The sequence below is a fragment of the Oryx dammah genome, unplaced genomic scaffold (assembly GCF_014754425.2).
Source record: "Oryx dammah isolate SB20612 unplaced genomic scaffold, SCBI_Odam_1.1 HiC_scaffold_11050, whole genome shotgun sequence".
NCBI classification, from domain to species: Eukaryota; Metazoa; Chordata; class Mammalia; order Artiodactyla; family Bovidae; genus Oryx; species Oryx dammah.
In genome coordinates this window covers 8509967-8523180 of record NW_024080444.1, presented here as the reverse complement: position 1 = coordinate 8523180, position 13214 = coordinate 8509967, and the positions used below count along the sequence as shown (strand labels likewise).

Genomic DNA, 13214 nt, shown 5'->3' with positions numbered 1-13214 from the left:
AATTATTTTACCTTACTTAAGATATATCAAAATCCACAAAAGTTGACTACGGTCCATTCTCCCCTCTGATAGAAGCCACCCATACCATTTGGAAAATTATTATTGTTGCCTGAAACATACTGAAGATATATATATGCATAGACGTGGTTACCTGCCCCTGTGGTGGACACCAGCTTGGGTTTGCTGCGAGCTCCGTCTCCTTTAGTGGTGTAAGCTGTGACAGTGAGGGAGTAGGAAGTTTCAGGCTGTAGCCCAGATATAATCATGTCCTGAAATGATATAACAGAAGAACAATGATTCAAGACTATGCTACAGTTGCCCTGGGGGGAAACTAAGGCATCCGCCCTCAAGCCGTGCATGCATGAACATTCCCCGCAGCCATGCCAAGCACTGGACGCATCACGCCTAGAGCTCATGCTGTGGAAGATCGGTCTTCATGCTGACACTGAAATGGGGTCTTCAGCCATCCTCAGAGGCAGCTCTAAGGGGTAATAATCGAAACCACAATAACTGGAGTCAGACCGCCCGAATGCTTGGATTTAAACTTGCCTTTCCTTATTTACCAGTCTGGTGACCCAGGGCAAGTGAGTTCACCCCATCTGTGCCTCAGTTCTCTATGTGAAAGTTGGGATGCTAGGACCCTCTAGGCTATTAAAGGATTAAATGAGTTATACCGGGTAAACACTTAAAACAATGTCTGGCTTGTAGTGAGCAGTTCATACTCTAGCTGTTATGATATTATTCCAGCCACAATCCATGTGCTTCCATCATAGTCTGGTCCTCAGACTGTTAGTGGCGCTGATGCCAAACAGTATGTTTAATCATGTAAATACTGATATCTTGCCAAGTGGCTTGTCTGTTGGGCCTAGACAGCCACAGAAGTTTCTCAGGACTCAAATAATATATTACTGGTTAGCTGTATAGGTTATGAACTAAAATTATTATAAACTAAGGAGAACAATCTATAGATTTGAGGCCTTGTCATAAAACCACATATCAGGATCTTGTTCTATCACATCACGGATATATGCTCAATCAATTCTGAAAATGTTAAATACCACCAACTATTCATCAAAACTATTAGCTTTCTCTTAGTAAGGACCCAAAGTTGTGATGGTTGTAAGAGCAGATAGTCTAAGAATTATTTTTCCAAATTAGAAGTTACATGATTCTTTAAATAGAGTGCTGGCTATTAATGTTTTGGTATTTTCTTTGGAGCTACACACAGGCACAACAATTTAAAAAGTAACTTTTCAGATTTCTGGCACAGCTATGTTTTCAAATTCAATATGGATAAATTTAAGAAAATATTGACTGTCATCTTTTACATCTAAAGACAATGCGTGTGAGAGTTTAGTGAATGGATTTCATTGTGTGAATGGAAAACAGTGGGACTTTTTTTGTGCAAGGCTGTAAGGGGCAGCATAGAAATCAATGGTTGAATCTGAACCCAGGGATGACAGCTTTTGACAATGTGCTTTTCTCAAAAGAGTAGGAATCTCACCAGTGTGGAAATTCAAAACTTTCAGATACCATCCTGAAGAGACACAGGAAAAATTATTCTATCAGATGAACAGACTAAATTTGAGAGATAGATTTGTATCTTCAGGAATGGTTTCACCAACATCACAGAGAATATAAAAATTAAGTGAACCACTCCAGAGTGACATTTAAAATTACGGTAGGCACACTGGAAATTCCAAAAATTAGGATGGGTAAATCTCAACATTGTTATTTCCAAGGTCTCCCTCATGTCACAGAACTACTGATGGAAACAGGCTAGGTTGGGAGAAAAAAGAAGTGAAGCTTGACTCTATCACTAAATTGAGAGGCAAGTAATTTACAAATACTGAGCCTTCTCTAAGACTCTCATTTATAAAACTGAAGTTAACCATTTGCACATGACCTTCCTTCCACACAGGCTGTGACTGGATAATGTAAGGAGTGCCAGTCCAAATGTTCACTTCAGTGGGCTCATCTCTAGCATACCTCTCTTAGCTTGAATCACTTTCTTTAAGCTGTGGCTATACTACCTTGGTCGTCTCCACACCCTCTCTGGCTGACATCATAATCACTATTCCTCTCTCTGTATCCTCCTATTCCATTCTGCACCCTAATTCTTGCCCCTGCTTGCTAATAGCTGTCATTCCCAAATGTCCTGACACAGTCATTTATCTTCTGCCTTTCTCCCTAGTCCTAAAAAACAAAAAAACAAAAACTAGTTTCATTTCTAAAACTTAAGAGAATTTTGTCTGTCTATATCCTAAATTCATCTCTAGCCTTGACTTTCCCCCAGGGCCCCAGCAGTATATACACTGGAAGTATCTGCTGGACAGTTTCCCTTAACTGTCAAATGGTACCTCAAATTCAATTTAACTAAAGCACATGTTACTCCCAGAAGTGGAGTCCCCTTCTTCCATAAAATATTTCCATATTTTAACAAATGACAAAGCATCTTCAAAACTTATGAACAGTCTTTGGTCCAATAGTCTCCCTCAAATTCTTAGCTAGTTAGTATAGTTCTGTTCATTCTTCCTTTAAAATATTGATCATAACTTTCCCTTTTTCATTTCTGATACTCCACTTTTTAAAAAACATCACTTCATGATTTAGGAAAAGAACTGTTTACTTGTTTCCTTACCAACTGTATTAGTTCCCTTAATCTATCCGTGAAGTTATTGATTTTTAAGCTGCAGGTAATGACCCATTTAGTAGCTGATGAAATGAATTTAGCCATTTTAGACCAGCGTTTTTTAAACAAATGGATATACTTGAACATTAAAATGTGAATATATTTAAAAGTAAGGTATTATTTTGTGAAACCTTTATTTTAAACATACACATGCATCGGTCATGGCAAATAATGCATGTTTTACTATGGGTTATGATCAAAGCAGTTTATAAAACACTGTTACAGTGTTGATTTCACGAGAAGTGATAACTTGATCATCATATTTACGAAGAACCCCTATAAGGGACCTGTGTTTTGGCAAAAAATATTTATTTACTAAATGAAAGAAAACCTCCTACCAGTCTTTATCTTATTGCTCTTTTTTAACAGTTTAAAAAATCTCTCAAGTTCTGAAGAGTTAGAGATCAGGTCTTTAGCTTCAAACTTTAGATTTTTCCCCTAGAGAAGGGAAGGGCTAACCACTCCAGTATTCTGGCTTGGAGAATTCCATGGACAGAGGAGCCTAACAGGCTACAGTCTTTGGGGTCACAAAGAGTCGGACCAGACTGAGCGACTTTCACTTTTTCACTTTGGATTTTTCCAGCACCATATTAAAATATAATGTGTCTAATAACTTGAACTCTTCAGTTCTGTTAAACTGCCAAGCTCATTGTCAGCTGACTTTTGTCGCGCTCTTGTATCTATGGCTACTCCTGCTGAGCTCAGAGCACATTCTCACTTCCAACTCTGCAACATACACAGACACACAGGGATTACCTCTTTAATCTCTACTCATCAGGGATGAATTCTCACATAAATTTCAGGACGTCTACCATCCTGGTGCTCTGTCTCTAAGCTCACAGCTCTAACTGATATTGTCATTTAAATACTAATTATTCCTACATTGCTTGAGGGCATCACATTGGTTGTATTCATGGAACTTTTCTGAACTTTACATCCTGCCTAGCCAGCTAGACTATAAGCACTTAGTAGGCAGTGTCATCCAATATAAAAGAACAATATAAAAACAAACAGACTAACACAGTCCACTCATTACAGTATTTTTAAAGAATTCTTCACTCAGCAAGATAGCTCCTACTTCTTGGTGTTTCCACTCACGCAATTTCACTCAAATTGTGTGAGTTCAACAGAGAACTGCCATTTCTAGATAGCGTTAATTGGTGCCAGATTCAGATCATATTATGCACCAAATATGCAACCCTGGAGCAGGATTTATGAGCAGCCCAGAACAGACTAGACATCTCCAGTCTGTGATACCTCCACTTAAAGCATGCCTCCTCTAACTGTGTCACAAGGCAGAGTTAGTAACAGCCATCAAACAATATGAACTCATGATATTTCTTATGTAATCAATAGCACCACATCAATTTCACAAAACAACGAGGGGAAAAAATTTAAAAAATTAAGTATACCATGTAGTGAAAACACTTTAAAAAATAATTTGTTAGTTCATGCATCCAAGCAAACTGTTATGTCACAGTACAAATAAATGAAAGGGGAGTATCAGTAAAAAACAACCATTTATAATCTGTTTCGACAGATCAGCCAAAAATTACTCACATGTTCAGTAGTATCATCAAATTCCCACTGATTGAGATTAAGAGGTTGGGGAGGAGGGAAACAAAATAAAAAGAAATGAAGAGAAGTTTGTAGCCTGATAAAGGCAATGGTGCCCTCCTTAGACTAAAAAAAAAAAATAGAAAAAATAAGCAACTGAAGAGGTGTGTACAATAAAATCCCAAACAGTATATGAGTGTTATGCTGCCACCTCCACTCCTAACTGAGAAATTTAAAGTAAATATACTCTATATTGTTATCATTAAAACCAACTAACTTTTTAAATATGTAATTCATTGGAACAGATCAATAAGGCATACAAAATGCTATGTACACTACATTGTGACGTTTATTTTGATTTCTATCTAGATTATGCAATTCAAGTTACTATTTAGATTAACATCTTCATTATATTGAAAATGTACATCAATGAAGTCCTATATGTAAAAAAAATTTCAGTGAATTATCAGAACATGATATGAGCAAAAAACAAATCAACCAAAAACCAGAACAACACCACAAGGAAAATTAGCAAAATAAGAAAGAAAAGCCAAAGTATAAGAGGAGGGAAAAAAAAGACTGAGCTTACATTTAAGGCATTTTGTATTATATAGTTTCATTGACTACCATATTCCCAATGAAAACAGCAAAAGAACTATTGTTCCATAATGTAAGCTTATCTAAGAACTGAGGAAGGACATCAAAACATGATGGTCATATCACTTTTATTTTTCAAAATTATAGATGTACCAAATAAAACATAAGCATTTTTTATTTTATACTTTATAAAAACTTTCTGTTTCACGGGTAGTACAAAATAAATATTTATTAAAAGCCAAATCAGTGGTGCTTTCTCCAGAATATTATGGGACACTATGAATCTCCAACTAAATTTACAGAAATATCCTTCAAACAAAAACCATACAACTGGATTTTCGAGGTAAATGAGTCACTAAGCTAGACCCTTTTAGTTAGAATGCTTTATAGCTAGAGCAAATAAGCACCTTTGTGAGTTAAGACTTTGGGATAAATACGAAGTAAAGACTCTGGGGTAAAAAGTTGGGATATTTATTACCCTGTTATTTTCACAGAGAAAAGAAGGCAAAATGTAGCAATTCAGTACAACAGTTTTCCACTTTGTTCATAATCTTCCCTACTTTCATACAAAAGAAGGAATTTTCGACTGAATTCGACTGAATTTCAAATTTGCATTAATCCCATCTATTTCCAGGCCCAGCTACCAATTTTGCTGAATAAGCAAAACACTCCATTCTCATACCCCATCACTACTAGAACAAGGTAAACTAGTCCATGGGATATGTATAATCCCCAGCAGGATGCTTATTAATTACAATCTTCCTCTCCTTTTCAGAAAAATATGTACAGGTAGATTTATTATGGTATTGCTTTTGATTCACTTCTAGTTTATTTTAAAAATTGAAAAAAATATAAAGTCCTCTTTTAAATAACTTATTACAAAACCAAGCTGTGACTATATGGTTATAAATCACTGCCTTTGGCTTGAAAGAATTTCTCACAAACTACACTTAATAATTTTAACTGGCTCAACATACAGGATCTCATTAATTCCCTGGGAAATTCTATAATTTTTGTCATTATCATTATCTTCATTTTCTGGGAAATGAAATAATTATTTTAATTAAATATGTAATTTGGTAAATAAATGACAGATAAAAATACTGTCTGGATACATTTCCCCCCCCAAAAATGTTTACTCTTCAGTGAAAGAAGGCATTCATTTAGAAATTACAGATTAATTGAGTTTCAAATACTTTTAGCACAGCAGAAAGTAGACTATAAGCAAAACTGCTGTTTAAAATTCTTCCCTTTGATTTAGTTAAGTCAGTTTTTTTTTAAGTCAGAAAGGCAAACTCAGAAACAGCTGTAGAGAGCCAAGTATCTGTATTTAAAAAAAAAAATGTTCTGGGTTTTGAATCAGATGTGTCATTTCAATTCACTTCCTCACTTCAAGTCAACTCTGACTGAAAAGATAAATATGGATTGTGTGTTTTTAAAGCTAGAATGTTATGAACTTATCTACAAAACAGAAAACAGACTCCACATGCATAGAGAACAGACTTCTAGTTGCTAAGTGGGATGCAGGGTCCAGGAAGGATAGAGTGAGAGACTGGGATTAGCAGAGGCAAACCTTTGTATCTTTGTCTATATCTGTATCACTGAATCACTTTGCTGTACAGTAGAAATTAATACAACACTGCAAATCAATTATACTTCAAGTTTCTTAAAAATCTAGAATTTTGTATAGACACTTTAAAATATCAAAGAAAAAATGAAAACGGGGCCCATTTTAAGGTACAGGCTAAAATAGATGTATCCTATAAAAGTATACCTATATAATTTCTCAGATGCTTACCTGTGCATCAGCCAGCATGACATCCTTCAGCATGGGCTGGCCCTTGGGCTCACCATTTTCCATCCTCACATAATGCACCTGGTATCCTCTTATCTGGCCATGCTGTTTATTGGGCACAGGTGAGCGCCATGAGACTTTAACAGATGTTGAGTTGACAGCCTCTACCTCGACTTTGCGAGGAGGACCACTAGGAACTGGAACAACATCATTGGATAAAAGAAAATTATAGGCACTTGTCCCACCCAGTCAGAGCATTTTCTTTACTTAGGTTTAAAAAAAAAATATGGGTAGACCCCACCATGTTTGTTTGTGGAATACAAACATTTTCAACCAATGAAAATGCTCAACCAATCTGCTCTACCTTTTAAGAAAAGATCAAAAAGCATGACCAATGCCAAAAAAAAGAAAAAAAATGGAAGAAAAAAAGAGTATCAGAGAAATAGAAAAACATGTAAAAAATGTACAAAAGCCAAGGAAGATGCTTTGAGGTTCAAAGCATTAAAGCACAAAGAAGTATAGCATTGAAATAATAACAAAAACTGGTTGTTGATTGCTGTGTGTGTTTTTTAGGTTTCTTTTTTAGCAGAATAAAAAGATTCTTGATTATATGGATTTTCTTCTTTTTTTCTCATATCAAAGGTATTCCATACAACAGATGCCAAAAATTGAATGTCGAGCATCACTGTCTCTGAAATGTTCAAGACAAAAAGGCAACAAGAAGATAAGAAGGCGCTTTTGAAAAGTTAACATCAAAATGTAAAAGTAGCGACTACAAAAAGCCAAGAAAAACGCAGAAGACATTAGATGGAGGTACAGAGAAGGGCCTGGATTGCAAGGTCACAGGAGCAAACTGTTCTTTAAAAAGGAAGCAAATGACTGTGTTGAGATTTAAAAAAAAAAAAAAAAAAAAAACAAAAAGAAAAGATTCCCAGGCTGTAGCAAAGATAGGTCTTTAGCAAAAATTGCTGAAGTTACAGTGACACTGGGTAAAAAAAGATGAGCAGAGAAAAGCACATTACTGTTAGCCTAAGACAGCAGAGCAAGACCGTGGTAGAAGGGTGCAAACTGATGGAGCAGAGGCAACATACCATCTTCATCGGTTCGAATCAACACGGACAAGCTCTCAGGGCCAGGGCCGACGTCGGTGTGGGCTGTCACAGTGATCCGGTATTCAGTCCATTTTTCCAGCTGTTCCAAAAGGTATTTGGTAGTGTCCGAAGGGATTCCCAAAATCTCGTGAGGTTTGTCATCTTCTCCATCCACTGCAGTATACTTGATGGAGTATTCAGTAATAATGCCATTCTGTTTGTCCACTGGTGGAGGTTGCCAACTTACCAAAATACTAGTGGAACTTGGACTGGTGCAACTAATGTCTTGAGGAGGAGCTGACGGCTCTTATTTTGGTAGTGAGTTAAAGGAGGGTTTGAGTGAAAGGACAGGAGTGGTTGGAAAAAAAAATGATAAAACAAAAGAAAAGGCGAAAATAAATAGACGAACAAGAAGGGCAACAAAATGAAAATAAGACTTTGAAACTTAAAACTTTAAAGATAAATTTATGAACCTTGGCTTAGTAATATGAATAAACCAAAAAATGAATAAATGACCAAAAATAATTGTTAAATAATGAGTGGGGGGAATATGTGAAAATGAAATCTTAAGGTAACAGAGCCTCAAATAAAATTACCTACCTGCAATTTAAATTCTTCTTCTAAAACAATCCCTCAGTATTCCCCAGCCCTATTTTACAGACTATCGAACTTCATAAAAAGCTGCAAACAGTACAAGATTTGTTACATGAGAGTCTGATGATGTTTAAGAGACGCCATTTCAAGCTTTGGCTACTGAACTGTGTTCTGATTCATATACAGTATTTATTTGCAAAAACGTTCTTCAGTTGAAAAGTGGCAATAACTGTTAGATGCCCTTCTGCCAATTAAAATTTTAAAAAGAGAAATAAATAAAAGCCCAACAAACATAAAAGGGTTCCCTCTGACTATCTGAAAATCAGTATTCTGACCAGTTCTAATGAGAAGTGCTAGCCTAATACTGATCATAGCCCATATACAGTGAGCATGCAGATCGATAAAGGATGAAAATGTAGTCCAAGGTTTACCTACCCGAGGGTAAATTTCAGGCTGGTTGATTCTGACTGTAACTTGTACTTACCCTATGTCAGCTTCCAGTTTTTTTTTTTTTTAATTTAACTCTTCTTGGGACATCATTGCTAGTGAAGAATTAGATCCCACCAGCAAATTTTGGTAAAATCAATGAAAATCATCTATCCCTTACAAAATGTCAATAACACAGCCAGTAAAAAGAACTGTTTAAAAAAATCCTGAGAACCATCTGGGAAAGATATGACTTATCTTCCAATTTGTATGTAGCTCTTTTCATTTTGTACATAATTATTCATATAAAGTAGAATTTACATGAGGGTTAAAAGATAAACTTTCTTAATGCCCATTCTAATATAAACTAGTCACCTCTGAGTAATTATTTTCCATCAAATAAATCAAACATATCATTATTTGAAAAAAAGCAAGAAAGAACAATGTGACTACTATTATAAGTTACTCTTTCAAGTTAGTAATATATATTCCTAAAGAAGCACAAAGAATTTAGATGAAATATATGTAAATATGTATGCATATATATATTATATAAGACAATATATATGACTGAAGAGTAAAACATTTCTATTTTTTTTGTATTTGAACATGCAGTTTAAGTAGTTCTTTATATTCTGTGAACCTTAATAATATGTAGTGTCAGGTATATCTTATTATATAGACAATTATCAGTCTTTCTTAATTTACATGTCTTGTGTTCTTCATTATAGGCAGTCAAAATGAAAAGATCTTTGTACAGACAAAAAGAAAATTATCATTAAACAGCCTTGTAAATCTGGTATAAGATTTGCAAAATCACAAGAACATCATTTTTATTGATTCTGACTATAGGTTCTTATATCTCAAATTATGAAACTATTTCATATGCACTATCATTCATAATAAATTGAGTTGTTCATGTAACAGCAAAGACTCATTTGTAATTCTTTTTAAAAAACTGATTTGGTTTTCACTGCATTCCTACTTTCAGACCTCCTATTCTGCAAGAGTATATGCAATACCACTTGAAACTCTAATCAAGAGTAGATAAGCTTTTGATGTGGTTATAAAAAGTCCATTCTGTCTCTTTGTATGTAAGTATCTATATATGCATTTGCTGTGCTGTGCTTAGTTGCTCAGTTGTGTCCTACTCTTTGGGACCCCAGGGACTGTAGCCCATGAGGCTTCTCTGTCCACAGACTTCTCCAGGCAAGAATACTGGAGTGGGTTGCCATGCCCTCCTCCAGGGGTTCTTCCCAACTCAGGGATCAAACTCAGGTCTTCTGCAGTACAGTCAGATTCTTTACAATTTGAGCCACCAGGGAAGCATTCATGTATACATTAGATGTATATATACAAAAAAAACTTGTTTGTTTTTAAAAAAAAAAGCATGCAAAATATAATAAAGCATGTCACCTTCCTATTAATTAAATGTCTGATTTTAAGAGTTATCTTCTGCAATATTACTTATTAGCCTGCCTGGAACTCAAAGAAGACATACAATACTGCACTGATTTCATGTTTCAGTTTTAGAAGAAAGGGAATGTTATAGGAATAAGCTATAATCAGTAAGGGATTAAGCAACAGAATACTAATACTTTTCATATGAATAATCATGTGTTGAGGAAAACTATGAATTTTATCATCAAAAATTGAAAAGATTTATCTATAGAAAATGAAATTCTGGAAGACTTATATGAAAGGAAACTCATTCTCTAAAAAACTGTAAATTTCATGTTTTCTGATAGGTCTAAAAATTAGGTCAATAGAACATCCTCTTTATGAAATTCCACATATTCATTTTATATATATCTATGTCACTATATCACAAATCACATAAAATATACAATACTTTTAAAATCTAAGGAAACTCCAAAATACCATTCAATAAAAATGGTTGTTTAATAAATTATAGAAACTTATTAATAAAGAGCAAACAGTAGTTATATAAGCCGCCAGACTTTCCATCAAAAACAAGCTGCCATATAACACATTATACAGAACAGTCCTCCCTAGATACAATGAACTCCATTTGTGATAAATACAACTATGCTTTAGAGTAATAGTCCTCAAATGAAAAGAAACCTGAGGAAACAAAATACAATTTAGGATTGCCACTATACTTGTGATTATTCCATTGTTCCTAAATTTGTCCAAATACAGATCTTCTGTGAATGTTTCAAATTTCCATATGAACTACTTGCAAAGTTATCAACAAACTAGGAACAAATACGGGGCATGATGACTTGGTCATTAGCAAAGTTAAAATCTGTGTCCTTAAAAGAGGTGAAAGTTTGGTCTTTTGCTATCTTTGCTAAGCCCTCCTCTGATTATTTTGCAGTGTTCTCAACTTGAATTTTGCTTTACAGCTTTATAATTCATGAACTGGGGCCTGATTCAACGCTTTTACCCATTATTCTGAAGGAGGTTTACTGTTGCTGCTGCTGCTAAGTCACTTCAGTCGCGTCCGACTCTGTGCGACGCCATAGACGGCAGTCCACCAGGCTCCCCTGTCCCTGGGATTCTCCAGGCAAGAACACTGGAGTGGGCTGCCATTGCCTTCTCCCGGAGGTTTCCTAACTTCTCTAAATGACTTTCGATTCCAGAAGTGAGAGAATGGGATCTGTCATTTGGACCCAGCCTGAAAACCAAGGTCTTGATAACTCTAATCTCTAAAACTGGACACTTGCTGGTACAGACTACCAACTATTAAAAGAATATAAATTAGCAAGTCTGTTGGTGAGGATAAAAGCCGGCAACACAGCCTAGTGAGAAAAAGGGGCAGAAAATAAGCAAAGAGAGACACCTACTTGACTGCATGGTTCTGGCTGATATTTCAGCTGTGGAAGCACCCAGGCCTTGGGGAGAGCGTGCCGCCAGACGGAAGTAGTACAAGCTGTTTGGTCTCAGCCCTTGCAGTCTGTAAGATGTCCCTGGCTCAATGGTGATCCGTTGCTGTGGATATGTAATAAGGGAACTTGATCATTTTCATTAAGATCTGTGCATGTATTTTTATCACACTGCTCAGAACATCAGATTTCTGTCATGAGGGTTATAATGTTCTCAAAATATCACAAACAGAATCAACAGTCAGTATCAAGAACCCCACTAAGGGCATCACATAATGAAGATTGTTGTTTTTAGTTGCTAAACTGTGTCCAGCCTCTGTGACCCCATGGACTGTAGCCAAGAAGGCTCCTGTCTATGGGATTTCCCAGGCAAGAATAATGGAGTGGTAAGTTTCTACAAGTAAGACAACTAGAAAAAAGGAAGTCAAGGATCTATTTAATGATGTCACAGTGTTTCAAATACACCAGATAAGACAGTGAGAGGCCACCACCCATGAAGGCATTTAAACTTTAAGGCATGTGTGTGGTTGTGACATTGTCCACCATAGAGACTGACACCCATTCCTGACAGTGGCCATGCCCAACAGTCCATTTGAAGAGATGTCTAGCTCATTTCCCATGACAGCCTGAAACCCAAGTATGGGCAAAGAAAATATGGCCAGAAGTAACATAACAATGGAAACTGGCATACAATTTACATGACGGTGTTACAAAAGAGATCTGAAATTGCCAAGGTTGGCAGGGATAAAAATCAGATGTTAGTTACTGAAGAAAGCTGGCTATGTATATGAAACCATATCATTACTCTAGGTTGACTTCAAATTAATTTTAAAGTTATTTTTAATTGGAGGATAACTGCTTTACAATATTGTGTTGGTTTCTGCCTTACATCAACACGAATCAGCCATAGGTATGATGTATGTCCTCTCCCTCTTGAACCTCCCTCACTCCTCCCACCCCATCCCACTCTAGGTTGTCACAGAGCACCAGATTTGAGCTCCCTGCATCATAGGGCCTACAGGAAGGAAAAAGAAACCACAAATTTTTCTATAACCTGACATCAAAAAGGGCTTCTGAAATAAGTGGTTTTTTTTTAATTGAATGTTGTAACTCTTATCTTCATGCTTGAAATCTGCCTTTGCCATTTTAGTAAAAACATAGTTATCTATGGGTAATCAATCTCAGATTGAACATGAGTCTGTAGCAGACCTTAAAAAACATACTAATATGTAATCTTGTAATGGCATCAATAAGCTTACAAGGCTTTTTATTAAACAGTGTTTGGCATTCACACAAACCAGAAATCGGGGAAGGGGAATTCAAGTATAAAACTAGAGAAAACATCCTTAGGGTGTTCTGGCTTGCAAATAAAAAAGCTTTCACAAATTTTAGACTTACCAAATAATAAGAAAAAAAAGGAATTTCCTAAATAAACATTTGTAAAGCAGAGTAGGAATGCCAACAGTCAAGTATCCAACCATTGCCAAAAGACCACCTGTCTCATAACTGTTTTTATTTTTAATACGGTATGCAAGTCAGGAAGAAACAGTTAGAACTGGACATGGAACAACAGACTGGTTCCAAACAGGAAAAGGAGTACATCAAGGGTGCAC

General features: G+C 35.9%; 1 protein-coding gene across 4 annotated transcripts in view; it reads right to left on the bottom strand.

Annotated features, from left to right (window-relative positions):
• Positions 1-13214, bottom strand: part of LOC120860261 (receptor-type tyrosine-protein phosphatase delta) — a 563312-nt gene that overhangs the window by 184208 nt on the left and 365890 nt on the right. For 3 of the 4 annotated variants that reach the window (XM_040236052.1, XM_040236053.1, XM_040236054.1), the window contains exons 12-16: positions 11563-11707; positions 7733-8038; positions 6645-6838; positions 4253-4279; positions 152-269 (exon numbers count right to left, since the gene is read on the bottom strand). In XM_040236052.1, the coding sequence (XP_040091986.1) occupies positions 152-269; positions 4253-4279; positions 6645-6838; positions 7733-8038; positions 11563-11707 (790 nt within the window). The remainder of the gene's footprint in view (positions 1-151; positions 270-4252; positions 4280-6644; positions 6839-7732; positions 8039-11562; positions 11708-13214) is intronic. The other variant, XM_040236055.1, reaches the window with a different exon arrangement.